This window comes from Psammomys obesus, unplaced genomic scaffold (assembly GCF_907164565.1).
Source record: "Psammomys obesus unplaced genomic scaffold, mPsaObe1.curated_primary_1811, whole genome shotgun sequence".
Lineage (NCBI taxonomy): Eukaryota > Metazoa > Chordata > Mammalia > Rodentia > Muridae > Psammomys > Psammomys obesus.
The window spans coordinates 35,734,348-35,754,091 of NW_026596046.1; the positions used below are offsets into that span (position 1 = coordinate 35,734,348).

The 19,744-nt window shown below is 40.6% G+C and overlaps 1 protein-coding gene across 2 annotated transcripts in view; it reads left to right on the forward strand.

Annotated features, from left to right (window-relative positions):
- Positions 1–19,744, forward strand: part of Fchsd2 (FCH and double SH3 domains 2) — a 164,668-nt gene that overhangs the window by 22,771 nt on the left and 122,153 nt on the right. For both annotated transcript variants that reach the window (XM_055623198.1, XM_055623199.1), the window contains exon 3: positions 7,392–7,437. In XM_055623198.1, coding sequence (XP_055479173.1) covers positions 7,392–7,437 — 46 coding nt within the window. The remainder of the gene's footprint in view (positions 1–7,391; positions 7,438–19,744) is intronic.

Here is a 19,744-nt window from a genome sequence, read left to right on the forward strand (position 1 = left end):
TGTAGTCAGTGACCCCTCATGTCACTATAATTCGCTTTGAGGTACCATGAACTGTACCTACACCAAATGGAGACTTTAATAACTGCTGTAGGTGTTCTGACTGCTCTACTGATCAGCTGATGCCACACTTTCTCATTTTCTGGACCTTAAATTTACTCCCTAACTATTGAAATCAGTCAGTTGAATGGCAGAATTGCATGTGTTTCACTTGAGGGCAAAAGCTAGAAATGATTACGATTAGTGGGGAAGGCATCTTGAAAGATAGGCCTTTTGTAGCCAAGTTGTGACTACAAAGAAAAAGCTGGAAAAGGAAATTTAAAATTGCTACTTCAGGGCACACAAAGGAAAGGAGACAGGGAAGGCACAAAAGCCCTTTGGTACTACGGAGAAAGTTTCCATTGTTTGCTTGGGCCGCAGCAGCCACTGCACTGCCTTTATCTAAAGCCTTTTCCAGAGTATACCTGCTTTCTTCAAGTCTGTTTACGCTGGGGCAGGTGAAAAAACTACATAAAGAAAATTTGAAGCCAGCTAGGTAGCTCATGACATTTAAGGAAAAAAAAACATCTTTATGCGAGTAAAGAAAAGCATCCAAGGAAGCAGTGAATCCTCACGGAGAAGTTGTAGTGTGTTATTCAGAAGATAGAGCTAAAACTGTTGGAGAAGGTAGTCACACTTAGTGATAGTTTTTGGAAGTGAACAAAAAGACCTCTATTGGAGGAAGCCTAAATCCAGTATCTCCGTAGCTAGAGAGATCAGTGTCTGCCTTGAAAACATCAGAGGTCAGGGTGACTTGTTGAGGGGCTATGGCAGATGGTGACTTTAAGTTGAAGTAGCTAATCATCACCGTTCTGAAAGTCCTTTAAGAATCATATCTGTTCTGCCTTTTGTGGAGAACTCTAAGTAGAGCAACAAAAAGCATGATGCTTTGAGTATTTCAAGTTCACTGCTGGGATTTATTGCTCAGAAAAAAAAAGGATTTTTTGAAAAATACTACTGTTGGATAGTGGTGTGTATCTGTACTTACAGCATTTGGCAAGTAGAGGCAGGAGGAGGGGTAGTTTGAGGCCAGTCTGCGCTTCTCGACCAGGTTATTTAAAAACAAACAAAACCTCTGTTCTAATGCACACGTGTATAAATGGAGGGATAAGGAGGTAGGTAGGGTGGCATGTTCATAGTACTTCTGGTCATCCGAGAGCTCTGAGAAGTATAAACAAGATTTTGCTTCTTTCATATCACTGCGGTTTATGCACTAGGGAGAAATTTTTATTTTCAGGGTTTCTGATTTAAGAAATGCAGTTTATAAGGCCATATCTGCTATAGTTATTTCTCTGATGAATTTGAACAAAATGAGTACCTTCTGTGATGGGTTCATAATTCTAAGCCTTAATTTTTTTCCCTCATTTTAAAATGTCTTTTTCTTTCATGTGTTACATCTTAAGCACATTCCCCCCTCCTTCCTCTCTTTGTCCTCTCCTCCCATCCACTCCTCCTCTGTTTCTCTTCAGAAAAGGGCAGGCCTCCCAGGAATATCAACCAAACATGGCTTACTGAGTTGGAGTAACACTAGGTGGCTCTCCTTGTATTAAGGCTGGACAAGGTAACCCAGTGGGAAGAAAAGGGTCCCAAAAGAGGGCAAGAGTCAGAGACAACTTTAACTTTCACTGTTAGGAGCCCCACAAGAAGACCAAGCTATATAATCATAACATATATACAGAAGACCTAGGTTTCCTGATTGTCAATTCAGTGTCTGTGAGCTGCTTTTGAGCCTAGGTTAGTTGATTCTATGGATTTTCAAATGATTAGAGATAGCATTGGTGTTACAAATTAATTTTTTAAAAAGAAATTTCCAGTCAGCAACCACTATCCTGATCACATCTTCTCAGGTGCTAGGCAAAGGTTCTGTCTCTGAGCTGCATGCACAACAGTAAGATTCTCTATGCCATTAACATTTCTATGAGCTGGGCGAAGTGGCACAAGCCTGTAATCCCAGCACTTGGAGAGGCAGAGGCAGGTGGATCTCTGTGAGTTGGAGGCCAGTGTGGTCTACAATAGGAGTTCAGAACAGCCAAGGCTGCACAGAGAAACTCTGTCTCTAAAGAAAAAAACAACAAAAATAAAACAAAAATTGTATGTGGTTAAAGAAGGCCCAGAGGTTAAGAGCACAGAGTGTTCTTTTAGAGCAGTGATTTGATTCTCAGCCTGTAGGTTGTGACCCCTTTGGGGGTCACAGGAGTTGCCTAAGGCGGTCAGAAAACACAGATATTTAGAAGATGATTCATAACAGTAACAGTATTACAGTTATGAATTAACAACAGAAATGACTTTATGGTTGGGGCCACCACAACACAAGAAACTGTATTAAAGGGTCACCACATTAGGGAATTTTGAGAACCACTGTTTGAGAGGATCTCCATGGGGATTCAGTATCTTTTGCCTCTGGGGTCTTGCGCACACACACTACAAAGTAAATAAAATGAACATTTGTAGCTGGATGTGCCCATGGTTGTAGTCCCAGGACTCGGGAAATTGAGGTAGGGAGATGGGGAGTGTGAGGCCAGTGTGGGAGGGAGCCTCTATTCCAAACAAAAAATCCAAAGAACATTCATGATTTGGGGAAGATCAACTCGTAGGGCCTTACTCTTCTAGGAAAGCACTCTTACTACTGTACATCCCTAGTTCTTTTCAGTTTATTTTGAGACAAGGTTTTGCTAAGCTGTTCGCACTGGCCTCAAACTGTGATCTTCCTTCCTCACCCTCCCAGGTATCTGGAATTACAAGTATGTCCCACCATATCTGGCTTATTTTGAAAAGTTAGTTTTGTATTTAACTACTAAATTAAAACATACCATGGGTACAAAAGAGTATTCTTGTTCCTGAGATCATTCTGATAGTTCCTCAAAATTAAAGTGAAATTATCATATGATCTAGCTGTTCTACTTTTACATACACAAGATAATCTAAAATACTTATCTCATGCTGCAAAATGACTCCGTAGTTAAATCCTGATGAACCGAGTCCAATCTTCAGGATCCATGTAAAGGCGAAGGGAAGGAACCTTCAGTGCTGTATAGCATGTGTGCAGCCACACGCACCCGTGTGTATACATTATACCATTGTGTATGTAATGTGCGTGGATGCTTATCGGCATAATTTTAATAGCTAATGTGGAAATGACTTACGACTATCGCTAGATCCAGGAGTAAACAAAATGTGGCATAATTATATACTGGGATATTACTCGGCAGCAAAAAGAAACGAAGTTCTGATAACAGCTTACCTGGGTGAACCTTAAATGTAAGCTAAATGTGTTTGGGAGGAAGGCTCAGGAAAGCACTCACAAGCAGAGGACCTGAGTTCCACCTCTAGAGCACTCTGCCAGGTCAAGTGGTGCACGTAATCCCAGCACTGGGGAAGTAGAGACAGGATGGTCTCTGGGGCTTGCCTGCCAGCTGTCATTGTCAAATGGGTGATTTCAGGTGAATGAGAGCCCCTGCCTCACAATAGGTGGATGGTTTCCCTGAGAATGACACCTGAGCTTGATATTTGGCCTTCATATGTACCATGATTGTGCATGTACACCTGTATATGTGCACACAAACACAGTTTTGTATTTACAAGAAAGCTTAAATTACATATGAATACATACATATATATGTATATGTATATATATGAAAGAAGCCAGGTAAAAAAGGTCGCATGTTGTCTTACTCTTTTCATATGAAATACACAGAATAGATGAATTTGTGGAGAGAGAAAATTACTTAGTGATTACCAGGGGATAAGAGGGGAGAATAAATACACAACACAGGATGATGAAGAAGTTTGAAAATATTTAAATTAATTGCCGTGTACTCGGTTCCTTTATGCTTAGGCTTCACACAAACATTTTTCTTCCTCTAAAAACTGTTTATGTAAGTTTATTCTGTGTATGTGTGTCGACGTGTGGCATAGCATCCGTGTGGAAGTCAGGGCAGCTTATGCATATCAGTTCTGGCCTGTCCTGTGGGTTTGGTTGAGCTCAGGTTGTTGGGGTTGGCAGCAAGCGCTTTTGAGTCCTGAGCCATATTACTGGTCCAGATACTATTTCAAGATGAGTGACAGTTAAGCCCAAAAGGACAATAAATGATTTAAATATTTGCTTTTTTTGGTAAAATATGAAAAATAAACCCTACTTTTTGTAGTGTAGAAGACAGCATTACAGAATAAAATGAAGCAGTCTGAAGTATGACCCAAGGAGACAGTGGCCCTTAGGAAAAATCCTTTTTACCAATCTCTAGACTTTTTTTTTTAGATTGTTTTTAGTGATGAAGTGTAAGTCAACTCACTGTAGCTAACTTCCTTTTGCTGGACATTTATACTGAGTACAGAGATAACATATTTGGTAGTTCTATTAATAACTATTTGTAAGTCCAGTTTTAGAACAACATGGTACAAAACAGGTGTCTTTCCATGTTTATGAATATATACTTATTTTTACAGTGACTTTCTCAAATTGAATTAGAATTCCTATAGAATATAGGAAGTTATAGAATGAAAAAGGAAAAGAAAATGAAAGCCTGTAATTTTATGACCCAAGAAAACTTCCATTACTATTTTAGTGTGTTTATATTATGTAACTATTGATTCACATGCAGTTACATTTAAGGATTGTATAAAGATAAGGGTGTACACCTCAGATGCCTCACAGTAATGTACAGTAGCCTTGAGAATGAAAGTCTTGCCTTACATACCCCTCTACTTCTTTTCTGGGGGGGGATTGAATCAGGGGCCCTGTCAGTCCACGGGCGTGAATACCTCCCCCTCCAGCTTCCTTTCCTTTCCTTTCTGCAGCTCTTCCTTCTCCTTGGTTAGTACTTCATCCTTTTCTTAGTGGATTTAGTGTTAATTTCATTTAAGCATTAATCATAGTAAATCATTGTGAAATTGTCTGATTATAATAAGCATCGATTAAACATTAATGTAGAATTGTAAGTGAATCTATTGACTTTGTATCTTGATTTTTTTGCTGACTTCATATTCGTTCTAGTAGATATTTTGTGTACTCGTTCAGACTTTCTCCATATAAGGTTATACCACCTGGGCTAGAGAATTAGCTCAGCAGTTAACAGCACTGTTGCTCTTGTAAAGGGCCCAAGTTTAATGCCCAGCACTCACGTGGCAGCTCATAGCAGACAACACACTCATACAGATAAAATAAAGTAAATTTTACTTTATTTTTTCTTCTGATTGCCATCCAACACTGTTAATGATGAAAGTAGATTGAATTTTGTTAAATTGTCAGATATATTTTCTGCATTAGTTGTGTGTGTATATATGTGTGTGTGTTTGTGTACACCAGGTGCCTGCTGGTGCACCCCATTATTTTTCCTCAAATTTTTTTTGTTATATTGATTGCCTTTGTATGCTGAGTCAGTTGGTGTTCTGGGAACAAGTCCCGCTTGATCTTGATGTGTATTTTTATTTTACATTTATTTATGTGTATTAGTGTATTGTCTGCATGTAGGTATGTATCCCAAATGTATGCCTAGTGCTCAAGGTCAGTAATGGGTGTTGGATCCCCTAGAATTGGAGGTGGTTGTGAGCCACTACGTGGGTGATGGGAATGGAACCCCAGTCCTCTGCAAGAGGTGTTTTGAACTGCTGAGCCATTTCTTTAGCCCCCATATTTTTTGTTATGTGGTGCTGAACTTGGTTTGCTAGGTTTGTGTTCAGAGTATTTGTCATTAATGTTTATAAGGAAGAACTGTTATTTTTTTAACCCATAGGACCATCTCTCTGAACCACTGTGGGTTACCCTTAGTATGTTTTGTTTCTAGGAATTTATTTCATTAATGTGACCTAATTTATTTGGCACATAATTTCTTTTTAAAAGTGTGTGTGTGTGTGTGTGTGTGTGTGTGTGTGTGTGTGAATCAGACACAGTTTGCAGGAGTCTACCATGTGGACTGTAGTGACCAAACTCAGGTTGTCAGACTTGGTGGCAAATGCCTTTATCCACTGAGCTGTGTTGCCGGCCCATTTTTTAAAAAAGTTTTATTTATTTGTTATGTCTAGTGTTCTGCCTACGTGTAGAACCAGAAGAGGCCACCAGATCTTGTTATAGATGGTTGTGAGCCATCATGTAGTTGCTGGGAATTGAACTCAGGACCTCTGGAAGAGCAGCCAGTGCTCTTAACCTCTGAGCCATCTCTGCAGCCTGCTGGCCCATTCCTACAGTCTTTTAATCTCTACAGAATTGTTCTTAGTATTTAATGCCCCCTGATGTTAGTAACTTGAATATCTTCCTTCTCTTTCTGCGTTGGTGGGGGTCACTCTTCCCCATCACGTACAAATAACATGCTTTCAGTCGACTCTATAGTTTCAGGATGGTTGCATGAGACAGACTCTGCCATTTCCATTGTTGTCTAGATTGGTGACAGATTCCTGGTTATTCTCATACACCATCTTCTAGAATCTTCTCCACTTGTTTAACTTTTAGATGCACTAGATCTCTCTTTCTCCCCCCCCCATGTTTGTGTCATCCATCCATCCATCTGTCCGTCCATCCATCCATCCATCCATCCATCTCATTCTGTCTTATGTGTCTGTCTCTGGCTGTATGCATATGTGCTGTTGAGCTTGTGTTAAAGTCGGAGGACAAGTTCAAGTCTGGGTTCATGTTTTCCACCCTATTCAAGACAGTCTGTTTCGTTCACTGCTGTGTATGCTAGGCTAGCTGTCTTAAGCACTTTTTGTGATTCTCTTGTTTCTGCCTCTTATTTCCCAGTCTGGGTTTGCTGTGTTTATAAATGGCGCATGTGATGTTGCATCCAGGTTGTATGTGGGTTCAGGGGATCTGAACTCAGGTCATTAGACAAGCTGTTAAGTACTGTGCCCATTGAGCCGTCTCCCCAGCCTTGGAGCTGTTTATTACATAGAATTTTGTTTTCATCATTACTGGCCATTTAGTTGATTATTTGTTTGGGTACTTGTTTGCTATTTTTAAATTTATTTAAGAGGCAGGGATCTTGCTTATATTACCTAAGCTCATCTTAAATTTACAGGCAATTCTGCTTCAGCCCCCTGAGTAGTTTGGACAGTAGGCATACACCATTGTGCCCCGCCATTAGTGTTAAGATACGAACATGTAAGCCATGGAATCTGAAATAATACATGTGAAGAAAGTGTATTCTTGCATCAGGGCTTCCATTGGCCTTGTACTTGTTATTGTAACTCTGTGAAAAACTGCAAAGACCATGCTGGTGTGGTTTCCTGTGTTCCTGAGCTCATAAAGAGACATAAAAAATTTCCCCCTCGCGTATCTTATAGGCAGTATTTAAAGCTGTGTTGATGCATTTACGCGAGGTTTTAAAGTTCTGCTTTTGGTGATTAATTTTCGTTTGTATTTCTAGGACTTTCAGTCAGAAGAAGGCTGCTATTGAAAGAGAGTATGCACAGGTGAGTGTGGCCTGCGGCCCTGTCCTGGGGCCTCTTCTGGGCTTACGGCCAGTCTCCTCTGCTGCCCACCCACTCACTTCCGACTGTCTTCCTTTGGTCGCCATCATCATCATCATCATTATTATTATTACTACTACTATTATTATTATTATTGGCACAGGTTTCTCTTCTGTGCCCTGGCTGTCCTGGAACTCAGAGATCTATCTGCATCTGCCTCAAAAGTGCTGGGATGAAAGGTGTACAGCACCACCACCCAGTGGTTCCTTTAAAAAAAAAAAAGAAAGAAAGAAAGAAAAAAAGATCTGACCATGTCATCCTGGCTTTAAACTTTGTGTGTGGAATAGGCTGGCTTCAGAGATCTGCCTGCCTCTTCCCCTTGGATGTTGGAATTAAAGCCATGTGCCACGAGGCCCTGCCAAAATTCATTTTATTTTTGACACAAAGTGTAGTTGTGGGCGATTTCCCTTTTTTTGATCCATTTAAACCTAAAAGTAAGTCCTCATTTTCCTTATAATAAAGAAGATCATGTGCTGGCTGTGGTGGCATATGCTTATAATCATATGCAGCACTCAGGGAGGCAGAGGCAGGCGGATCTCTGTGTGAATCCGAGGCCAGCCTGGTCTACAAAGTGAGTCTAGGACAGCCAAGGCTACAAAGAGAAACACTGTCTTAGAGGGAGAACAAAGGTAAGGTTTCTTACTTGAACCTAGGGCTGGCAGAACTAGTGTAACTAGACAGCTTGCTCAGACTGAGCCTCAGAGGGCGAGGATGGCAAGTGGACGACCAGCTGGCCCCATATTTACATGGTACCCCTGAACTCTGGTATTTAGGGTTATGTAGTGATGCTGCTACACAGGTGATGTTGAGCCTAATTAAGATTTTATGATTTGTGTTGGTGGCTATGTTAGGTTAGAAAATACTGTAGATATGGTTCAGTTTCCATTGTTTAATCTCTAGAAATGATGATAGATTCTTAAATTTTCCAAAATTATTCTCTTTACCTTTTTTGTTTTGCCGAATTTTGCTACTGATCTGAAAATATTGAAATTTCATTACATTGAAATATTTGGCAAAGCTTAGAGAAAATCAAATAGAATTTGTCTTAATTTTAGTCTTTATTTTTGGTTTAAGCGTTTAAATATTTTAAAAGGCATATATGTTTAGCTGTTACATATATAAATATGTAAACTTTTAAAATGAATTTAATTTTGTGTATGCCAGTGTTTTGCTTCCTGTATGTCCTGTATGTGTGTGTGTCTAGTACCTGTGGAAGCCAGGAGGGCATCAGATCGCCTAGGACGGGAGTTAAAGACAGTTGTGAACCTCCATTATGGGTGCTGGGAATTGAACCTGAGTGCTCTGTAAGAGTATCCAGTGCTCTTAACCACTGAGCTTTCCCTTTAGTGCCTATACATACACATTTTAAAATCAGTTGAAAATTTCTGCATCTGCCTTCATTGCGGGACTTCCCTGTGGTGTTACTTCTTTCTGTCATTCTACTTTCTATACTTGGGGGGGAACTACACAATCTCAGCTGTTATTTATTGTTGATGTGTCCTCAAAATGGGAATGTCAGGTTGAGAGGGTGTTGCAGGGAGTGAATTGCTTGTTGTATAAAAGTGAAGGTCTGAATCTGGATCCTCAGGACCTGCGTACAAGCCACATGTGGTGGCTTGCATCTGTAATCCCTGTGTCCTACAGTGGGGTGGGAGTGGAGCAGAGAATTCCCAGACACACACTGGCAGTGCCCTGGCATGCATGGCCACAAATGAGAAAAGGCCATGTCTGGAGCAAGGTGAAATTTGAGGACTGCCCGGTTGCCCTCTGACCTCCCCAGGCGTTCACAGTCATGCCCGCCTAGCCCCTTACACATAGAAGGTAAGTAAATAGGCAGCAGGGCTGCTTTATGCCTCCAAAGAGATGGGGCTCAGAGCTCTTGACTGGCATGTGCAAGGCTTTGACTTTGATCGCCAGCAGTGAAGAGAAGAGAATGGTGCGGGGGTTGGGGGAGAAATTCTAATTATATACTTTGAACTTTTCATTTTTTAAAATTGTTTTTACCTGTTTTTTAAAAATGTATTTCAAATTTTTAGTTTAGCATACAAAGTAAAAGGGTTCATGTTTACACATATTTGTCATTTGATCCCCTTCCCCAATTTATCAGTTTTAATTCCTTTTTTAAAATGATGTGTTTATTTTTAATTTTTTGTAGCTACAGACAGGTGTGAGCTGCCATGTGGGTGCTGGGAATTGAACCCAGGTCCTCTGGAAGAGCAGCCCATGTTCTTAACCACTGAGCCACCTCTCCAGCCTCAGCCCCCTCCCCATTTTTTTTTTTTTAAGACAGTCTCCCAGTGTATTTCTGGCCTGGACCTTGCATGTAAACTTGGCTGTCTAATTTTGAGATTCTCAAAATCTCAAATTTCAAATTCTAAATTTGAGATTCTCCTGCCTCTGCTTCCCAAGTGCTGGGATTAAAGACACATGCTATTACATATGCCTGGCCCATAGCATTGTTTTTGGTTTTATTCTGTCTCTCTCTTTTTTTTTATGTTGTGGTACTGGGGATGGAACCCGGGGTGTAATATGTGCTAGGTAAGTTCTCCATCGCTTTGCTCCGTTCTCAGCCTGATCATATACTGTTTTAAAATTTCATGTTTGTTCAAGAACCTTTTCATATATTGAAAAGTGTTTACCAAGTGCTTCTAGATACTGTGGATACAGCAGTGCTCACAAAGTGGGTGGGTGGGTGGAGTCCTTGCACGTCCTTCTAGTCTATGGAGGTGTGTAGTTTTCCAGTCAGCTCTACTAAATTTGTTTTATACAACGTCACTGACATGGCCACTGACAACGCCATTTGACATGGTCAAATGGTTACTCCTTAATGACTTGTAGGGAATTAATTATTACTAGTAATACTGGCATTCTCTATACAAAAAACTGAATACCAGAAAGATTGAGCATTTATGAGATTCAGAGAACGTGAAGAAGAGTCCTTCTAACACAAAAATAATTTTTTGTTTGTCTTTTGAGACAAAGTTTCTCTGTAACATTAGATGTCCTGGAACTCACTCTGTAGAGCAGGCTGGCTTTGAACTCATAGATCCACCTGCCTCTGCCTCCAGAGTGCTGGGATTAAAAGTGTGTGTCACTGCTGCTTGGCTCAACACAAAAATTATTTTAAAAAGCCAAAATCTTCCCTGTGGCAAAGAATAGGTAGGGTCTTTGGGCTTCACTGGTGTTTGACTAACCTTTTGTGAAGCTTTTTTTTCTTTTTGCCTTAAATTTTCAAATGAAATGAAATTGTTTATTAAGAAAAGCAGCAGCAGCAGCAGCAGCCAGGTTTGGCTCACGCTTGTAATTGCAGTACTTTGGAGCCGTGGGATGAGTGCCTGGAGGCTTGTGCTACCGATGACAATCTTTCCAACATCTGCCTGTGTGTGAGAGACAGAGAGAGAGATCATTTGAACTTGAGATAGGTCATTCGACAGCAGTTGAAAATGCTCCCTCAAGCACAGGTAATAGCTGTGATATATCTTTAAAGGTATGTTAGGAGAATTAGAGAGAAAAGAGAAATGTTGCTGACTCTCATTTACACTTGATGGAATTGGAGTGGTGAACCTTTTTAGGTTGTGTGGCAGTTTCAGTTTCCTCGAGGAAGAGTATTAATGTCTTATTTTTAAGTGTGGTTTGTGAAGTTGACTTTGTAGTTCTTCATAAATAACAGATGACTCCAGTTATGTTTATACAAGCGTAACAAATAGGCCTCTGAAAATCGAATAGCCCCAAAAGATGACCAAGTAGCACTAAATCTTAGGGTAAAACCAAGTCTGGCTTGAAGATAGCCAGCCACTAAAGTGTTTGTAAATTCATTTTCAGTGCTCAAGCTGATATTGCTGCAGGCAGGTTCTGTGTGTTAATGTACTTCCTGTGGTCTTTGGCAGAATGTTGCTGCTGAAGAAAGGATACAAAAGGTTACTGTGGTTGGAGAGAAAGAACAGGAGAAGATTGTGGACTTTTAAGGGCAGCTCCTTACTGAGGGACAAACACAGAATAAACATACCCATGCTGGCAATTACCCTTCAGTATCACCCTGTGATGCCTAAACCTTCTTTACTATTTTTATTCTTTTTTTTAAGATGCATTTATTTATTTATTATGTATACAGTGTGTGTTCGCATGTACACCTGCAGGCCAGAAGAGGGCCCCAGATCTCATTTTAGATGGTTGGGAGCCACCATGTGGGTGCTGGGAACTGAACTCAGGAGGACCTCTGGAAGAGCAGCCAGTGCTCTTAGCCTCTGAGCCATCTCTCCAGCCCCACTATTTTTATTGTTTTAAGAAATAATTTTACAAACAGTTGAGAGTGGTACCTGAGAATCAGGATTACGTGCATATATATGGTAGGAATTCTCTTTGACAAATTCCATCTCTATAGAGGCTTAAACTGTGGCCAGTCCAGCTTTATGCAGTTAGAGAAACGTGTATACTGTATACCTGAAGCCCTCGCCCCCATGTTCATCCTGTACATAAGGAGACAGGGTAACTACTATGGTAGAAAGCCCATCAGAACAAAGGTGAGGGGGTTATTTTTATGTTTATGTTATGCTTTTAAAAGTGACTTTATTGTATTATTTTATTTTCTTTGGCTTACAAAGGGGTTAGGAATACAATTAGAAGGAACAGGTTAACTTTTGTCAAAATAAAATAGTCTAATTTTATATAGTTTAATTTTTAAAGTTGTAAAGCTGTTAAATTGTAGATATAAGTAAATTTGGTCTTTTTGGGCAAATAGATTTGCTACTTTCATCTTTTCATAGCTGTTCTATAGCACATCTTTTAAAGAAGTGAGTAAAAATAATTGCTTATTTTGCATCTACTCTTTTTTTTTTTCTCCAGAACCTGTTTCTATTAATGAATTTAGTGGTCAGGCCAGCATAAAATAGGCGTGGAGAGCCAGAGCTGTGGTTTTGAAACTCTTGCAGCTAGCTAGCATGCCTGCGTTCACCCTCCCTCTCTGCCTCTGTTGTTTGTTTGTTTTATAGGGTCTCACTGTGGAGCCTGACCTGCCTTAACCTCCCGATTGATAGGATTAACAAGTGTGTGCCACCATGTCTCAGTGTTTATTTTAATTTTTTTGCTTTTAATTTCTTGCTCCTGTTTTCTTCCCTAAAGTTTAACAGGTTTATTTGAAATTGTCATAAAGTTGAACTGTTGAAATGTGTTCACTGAAGCATTTTGACGTGTTTTAGTGCTTTACATCTTGCATTTGTATTAACAATTCACACACAAATTCAAACAGAAAAACTACCAATACCTGATTTCTGACCCCTGTTTTTCCACTCACAGTCATATGCTTAGGTACCTTTTAAGCCCATGGAAAAAAATAACTAACATTCAGAACTTCTGAAAATAGAAATGGAGAATGAAGTGTTTCCTCTCCTTGTGGGACTCCTACGTAAGTTCTCTTTCTTTGGCCTGCTAGGTGGATATCTTTTGGCATAATGGGTTGGTATCTCCAAAAATGCCACCCGACCAACCTCACTTGCCTCCTTCCAAAGCACTAAGAGCTGCACCCTGGAAGCACCGTTTTGTTTTGCAGTCCTGAGACATTTCTCACAGCAGCAATGTAGGTGCTGTACTAGTTACGCTCACACAGTTTTAGTTTTTTATGTTTTCATTAAAAAAAAGATTTATGGCAGGTATGGTGGTGTACACCTTTAATCCCTATGCTTGAAGGCCTAGGTACGAAGATCTGAGTTTCAGGACACCCTGGTCAATGTGTTGACTTGCTGTCTGTCTAGGGCTATATTGTGAGACCCTGTCTGAAAAATATTTTTAATTACATTTTATGTCTGTCTGTCTGTATGTCTGTATTTATTTGTGTGTGTTGCAAAGGCCCTTTAACGTTTCCCTGAGTAGTTTTATGGTGCCATTCAAGATGCAGATCAAGTGTGATCCTCCCTTAGGATGTCATGTGTGCTTTGGATTTGAGAACTCTCTAATGAGCCCAGTCACAGCTTCTTGTGTAGCATTTATTGTTCCATTATGCCGTTAAATGTTTGGCGAATGCTTATTAAATGAATGAAAAATATAGTTTTGGGTTTTGAAAATTATCAATTTCTAATAATGGCAATAAAAAGGATAATACTAAATTGTTCTATTATGTTTTAATTAGTACTGTCAACGCTGAAGGGCTAAATTGATTCATTTAAACAAAGTTGAAAAACAAATTTGCCATAGTCATAGGGTTTTCTTTTTCTTTTCATGGATTATAGATGAACTTGAGAATCTTGGAAGACAAAAAATAAGTTTGAAAAGACTATATTCTTTCTTTTCTGGGAGTAAAAAAAAAAATCACTGATAGAATTTAATTTACAATTTGTTTTTATTAAATTGATTGTGTTTACTTACTTGTTCAGGTCTCCCTGTATAGACCAAGGTTTTGAATTCACAATGATCTCCCTGCTTCTGCCTCCCAAGTGTGTGGCTAACGGCGTGTGCCACCACACCTGGCTTACTGAGGTTTCCCTGAGTCAGGTTCTTTCTGCATTGCCCAGACTGGCCTGGCTCTGATTCTGTGACCCAGTTTGGCCTCTCACTCATAATCCTCTTGCCTCAACATGCTGGAATTATAGATGTATGCTGCCATGTCTGACTGTATTTCTCTTTCTCTTTCTGTGGCACTCAAGATAGAACTAGGTTTTCATGCTAGGTAAGCATCTTAATAAGCTACAATCTCCCGTCATGCTGAGAGAGAAAGTGAGAGACAGAGACAGAGGCCCTCCATTAAAAAAAATCTTTGTGTCGCTGTCTCTGCCTCTCTCTGTCTCTCTATTCATCCCTCCCTTCTTCCCCTCCCCCTCTGTCTTTGTCTCTCTGTCCTGGAACTCACTCTTTAGACCAGGCTGGCCTCAGACTCACTGAGATCTGCCTGCCTCTGCTTCCCAAGTATTGGGGTTAAAGATGTTTGCCATCAGCCCAGCAGGAGACTGTCTCTTTATGTTGTGTCTGAGAGTGCTGATAACTTAAGTTTTTGAGTCCAGAAACTCAGTTTTATTTTATTTGGAGGAGAGGTCTCAGTAAAATGAAAGAACACACAGTATATTCATGTAATTAGGGAAGATAAGTAGCTGCTTCAGGGTACTCAGTAAGTAAGCTTATTGATCAGAGTGTTTAAAAGGCATATGGTGTGAATTGACAAGTTAATTTGATGAAGGTTAAACCATCATTATCATTCCAGAATATCTATGTCCCTTCTAACAGAAAGTATGTGTTAGATAATAATTCACCACTGTCTTCTTTCTCTGCCCTTGATATATCTCATCTACTTTCTGCTGTGTATTTCCCCATTCTGGATACTTCACATAAGTTGATTCACAGTATTTGCCCTTTCTGAGTTCAGAGTTCATTGATCTTAACAGATCTTTCTTCCTGTCTTTTGCAGGATTATCGGAGTAATGTTTGACTTCTCCTCTCTTCCACCTTACCCCCCCCCTCCCATCATCATCTCCTTGCTCCTCCTCTTCCTTCTTTTGGCGGTTCTGGGAATTAAACTCAAGAGCCTTTCACATGCTGTACAATTACTGTGCTGCTGATCTGAATACTCCCAACACCCATATTTAGATTTTATATCCTGTCATTGAAGGTTTCTAAGTGATAGAAGCATAGTTTTACTTCTAAGTAGTGTACATTTTTTATATACTAATACATTGTGAATGTTATAATCTGTATATAAACTTAAAAATGAAAAATCTTTTAAAGAATGAAATATACTGTCTCTGTCTTTTGATGACTTCCTGCTGTGATCCTCTTACATTTTAAGTATGAATGCTTAGTAGTTTTATTTCTTGTCAGGTTTTATCAGATGGCCATTAGGTTTACTTTCTATTGCTGCTGATAAGCTTTTCGTAGCAAAGTAACAGATTTTCTGTTTGCTTTCATTTGGATTATTAATATTTACTTTAGTCTGTATTTCCTTTGGACTCTTGAAGTCATTATTGCGTGCTTTTGGATCACTTCCCCCTGGCAGGGCTGCTTTGCTTGGCCTCAGGGGATGAGGATATGCTCAGTCCTGATGTGACTTGATGTACTAGGGAGGGTTAATACAGGGAAAGGGGAGGTTTCCCTTTTCTGGAGCAAAAGGAAGAGGGAAAGGGGGAAGGAGGAAAAGGGCTGGGATTGGGAGGAGAGGAGGGAGGGACCACCCTTCAATGTAAAGTAAAATAAGCTGAAATTGAAAAAGAAAGTCAGTTATCTTTTGAGGGTTCAGTTAAAGTGCTATTTAATCCACAAATGAACTCAGCAGGTCCATTAAAAGCTGCTGTATAGAAAGACACACACAGTATAGACTCACTTATAAGTTGATATTAGACATAAAATATAGGATAAACTACTAAAATCTGTACACCTAAAGAAGCTAAGCAAGAAGGAGGACCCTGGGTAAGATGCCCAGTCCTCATTCAGAAAGGCAAATGGATAGACATCGGAAGAGGGAGAAAACAAGGAACAGAACAGGAGTCTACCACAGAGGGCTTCTGAAAGACTCTACCTTGCAGAATATCAAAGCAGATGCTGAGACTCATAACCAAGCTTCGGACAGAGTGCAGGGAATCTTATGAAAGAAGGGGGAGATAGAAAGCCAGGGGGGTGGGGCGACAGTTGCTCCATTGGGCCCAGGGGTCTTTTCTGAGACTGATATTCTGACTAAGGACCGTGCATGGAGATAACCTAGAACCCATGCACAGATGTAGCCCATGGCAGCTCAGTGTCCAAGTGGGTACCCTAGTAAGGGAAACAGGGGCTGTCTCTGCCATGAACTCAGTGGCTGACTCTTTGATCACCTCCTCTTGAGGTGGGAGCAGCCTTGCAGGCCACTAGGAAGACAATTCAGCCAGTCCTGATGAGACTTGATAGGCTAGGGTCAGATGGAAGGGAGGAGGACCTTGCCTATCAGTAGAGTTGGGGAGGGGCATGGGAGAAGATGAAGGAGGGAGGATGGGATTGGGAGGGGACAAGGAAGGGGGCTACAGCTGAAATACAAAGTGAATAAATAATAATAAATAAATAAATAATTAAAAATTTTTTTGGAGACTCAAAAAAAAAAAATAAGCTGCTGTATGTCTGAACACTTTGAAAGTGAATGAGTAAATGAAAATGCTCTGTATCCAGAATACCATCTATTATTGTTGAACACACTTTTGTCCTCAGAATACCTGGCATATGTTCAGTGTCTCACTGGACCGGTAGTCGGTCCACCTGAGGGCAGGAATGATCACAAAGGTAGGTCTGTGCATAACTGCTTATACAGTTTAACTGCTTTCTCTCTCTCTCCTGTTTCTGGAGACAGGGTTTCTCTTTTTTTATTAATTTTAATTTTTTTCATAATTTATTCATTATATATCCCAATCAAAGCCCCTTCCCCCAACTCCCCCCAGTCCCACCCTCCCTAACCTTTCTTCCTATCCCCTTCCCCTAGTCCACTGAAAGGGCGAGTTCTCTACTATTGCCATCTGCCCTTAGCTTGTTTAGTCTCATCAGGACTGCCTGGATCCTCTTCCTCCATGGCCTGGGCTGCATCATCAGGGGTGAGTGATCAAAGAGTAGTCAGCTGAGTTCATGATAGAGGCAGCCCTTGCTCCCCTCACTCAGAGATCCACATGGAGACTGAGCTGCCAATTGGTCACGTCTGAGCAGGGGCTCTAGGTCTTCTCCATGCACGGTCCTCGGTTGGTGCATTAGTCTCTGCAGGACCCCTGGGCTCAGATCCTTTGTTGGTCTTCTTGTGGGGTTCCTGTCTTCTCCATGTCCCTCTATTCCCACCCCTCTCTTCTTCCAGAAGTCTCCCTGTGCTCTGCCCAAAGTTTGCCTGAGTCTCAGCATCTGCTTTGATCCCCTGTTGGGTGGATCCTTTCAGAGGTCCCTCTATAGTAGACTCCCATCCTGTTTCCTCTCTTCCACCGCTTCTGGTGTCTGTCCTGTTTGCCATTCTGAAGGAGATTTAAGCGTCCTCCCTAGGGTTCTCCTGTAGGTCTGTAGATCGCAATCCCATATTATGCCACTGATATCTGCTTATAAGTGGGTGTGTACCATGCCTGAGACAGGGTTTCTCTGTGTAGCCCTGGCTGTCCTGGGCTTGCTTTGTAGACCAGGCTGGCCTCGAACTCACAGAAATCTGCCTGCCTCTGCCTCCCTGAGTGCCGGGACTAAAGGTGTGTGCTACCATGCCTGGCTCAGATGTTTTTAAATCAGTTATTTTATTTATATATTCACCTACATATTCCCATGAACCAGTGCACCTCAGTCTCATTGTCTTAAAGGTATGTTCTGATTGATTGACCAACACCTTTTCCTTACAATATCTTGCTTAATCCTTATGATTCTTTTAAAATTTCATCAAAGACGGCATTATGGTTGAGCCTAGTAAATAAACAGTATCCTTATGTACACTTTGTGCTTTCTTCCTACTTCATGTTTTTTCTGTAATTACATATTAGATAACGTATTGTACAATAGCTTCAGTAATAGCAGTAGAAGTATGTAGTGAGATAAGTAAAGGCCACAGGTCATGTCACCATTTTTAGATACTTTAGAGGTGACTTAATTTTCAGTTACCTTATGCATTCTTAAAAGCAGGTAAGGTTTTAAAGTGGGTTGGTAGTGGGACTCTAAACTGTATCTAGCAGAACATGTGAATGTGACCCTATCTGGAAGAGGAACTTCACAGATGGATTTAGAATAGGCTGGCCTTAATCCAGTGACTGGTGTTCCTAATGGGGGAATTCAGACATAGAGAATCACAGAAAAAAGAAAGGTATGTGAAGATAGAGACAGAAACTGGAGTGATGAGTCTGTGAACCAGGAATGTCGAAGATTACTGGTTATCCCCATATGCCAATAAAGATGCCCAAACAGATCCCCTTTCTGCAAAGAGAGCTGAAGTTTTGGATTTCTAACCTCCAGAACTGGGAAAGCGTACATTTTTCTTATCTTGAAAGACCAGCACCCCTATGTGCCTTACAGCCATCTGTATTCTAGTCAGGGAATCTTCTGACATCTGAGGACACCAGGCACACAGGAAATGCACATGCATACATGCAGGCAAAAGTTCCTTATAAATAAAATAAAATTTAAAAAAATGTAACTGTCTTTTTTTTTTTTTTTTTTTTTTTTACCAAAAATTGAGAACAACAGTTGTCTCTGTAGTGCGTCCGTTAGTGGGGCTTTCTCTCAGCAGAGCTGTGGAACGATAGAGTGATTTGGTATGGCTGTTTGAACTTCTAGTGCGGCTCTCCACACAGCGTGATTGAAGAGATAGATACGCTCACTCCTGCAGTGACGGTGGTGATCAAGTTATTGGAGCATGTATAGTCCCCACCGTTTTTACTATTGTTGTAGAATTTTTAATTAAAATGTGGAATATTCCTGCAGTTTTCCCTCCCTCCTCTCTTCCCATTCCTTCCCCTATTTGTTTGTTTGTTTGTTTATTTAAAGATTTATATATTTTTTTGAGTTGGGGTCTTACTATCTGTCTCTGACTGCACTGAAACTATGTGGGCCGCAAACTCAAGGGAGATCTGCCTGTCCTGGTCTCCTGGATGCTGTGGTTAAAGGTGTGTGGCGCCACACTAGCAACATTTGTTTTATGTATGAGTGTTTTGCCTGCACATACGTACATGCATCAGTGTTTGCCTGCTACCCAAGGAGGTGAGAAGAGGACATCAGGTCCCCTGGAACTGGATTACAGGTGCTTGTGGGCTACCGTGCAGGTGGTGAAAATCAGACCTGTCTCCTGTAAGAGCACCAAGTGCACTTAACCTCTGGCCAAGTCTTATTTTTAATTATGTGTCCAGGTGCCCCTGGGGGCAAGTCTTCTGGAGCGAAGTTACAGGCTGTTGTAAACTGTCTGATGCGGGTGTAGAGAACTGAACTCGGGGCCTCCGCAAGAGCATTATCTCTTAACCTCAGAGACATCTCTTCAGTCACCGTTATTGTGTCTAAGGTTGTTACACTGACACTGTCAGAGCTGGACTATTTATTATCTCACTTTAAAATTGGCCCCGACACAGTCTGTTTAAAAATCTGTATTCTTTTTCTCTGTCACTCTGTCTATAGATTCCAGAGGTCAGTTTCTACTAGAGCCAGTCTTTCATATTTATAGTTTTTCATCTTTCTCTTGCAATTAAACTTTGTAAATTCTGAGCAAGTAAAAACTGGTCAAACCTTATGTATCTACCTTTTCCAAATTCTAAGTTCTATATAATTTTTGGTGTTTACTTGTATTTCTTATTTTAACTAGAGATTGGAA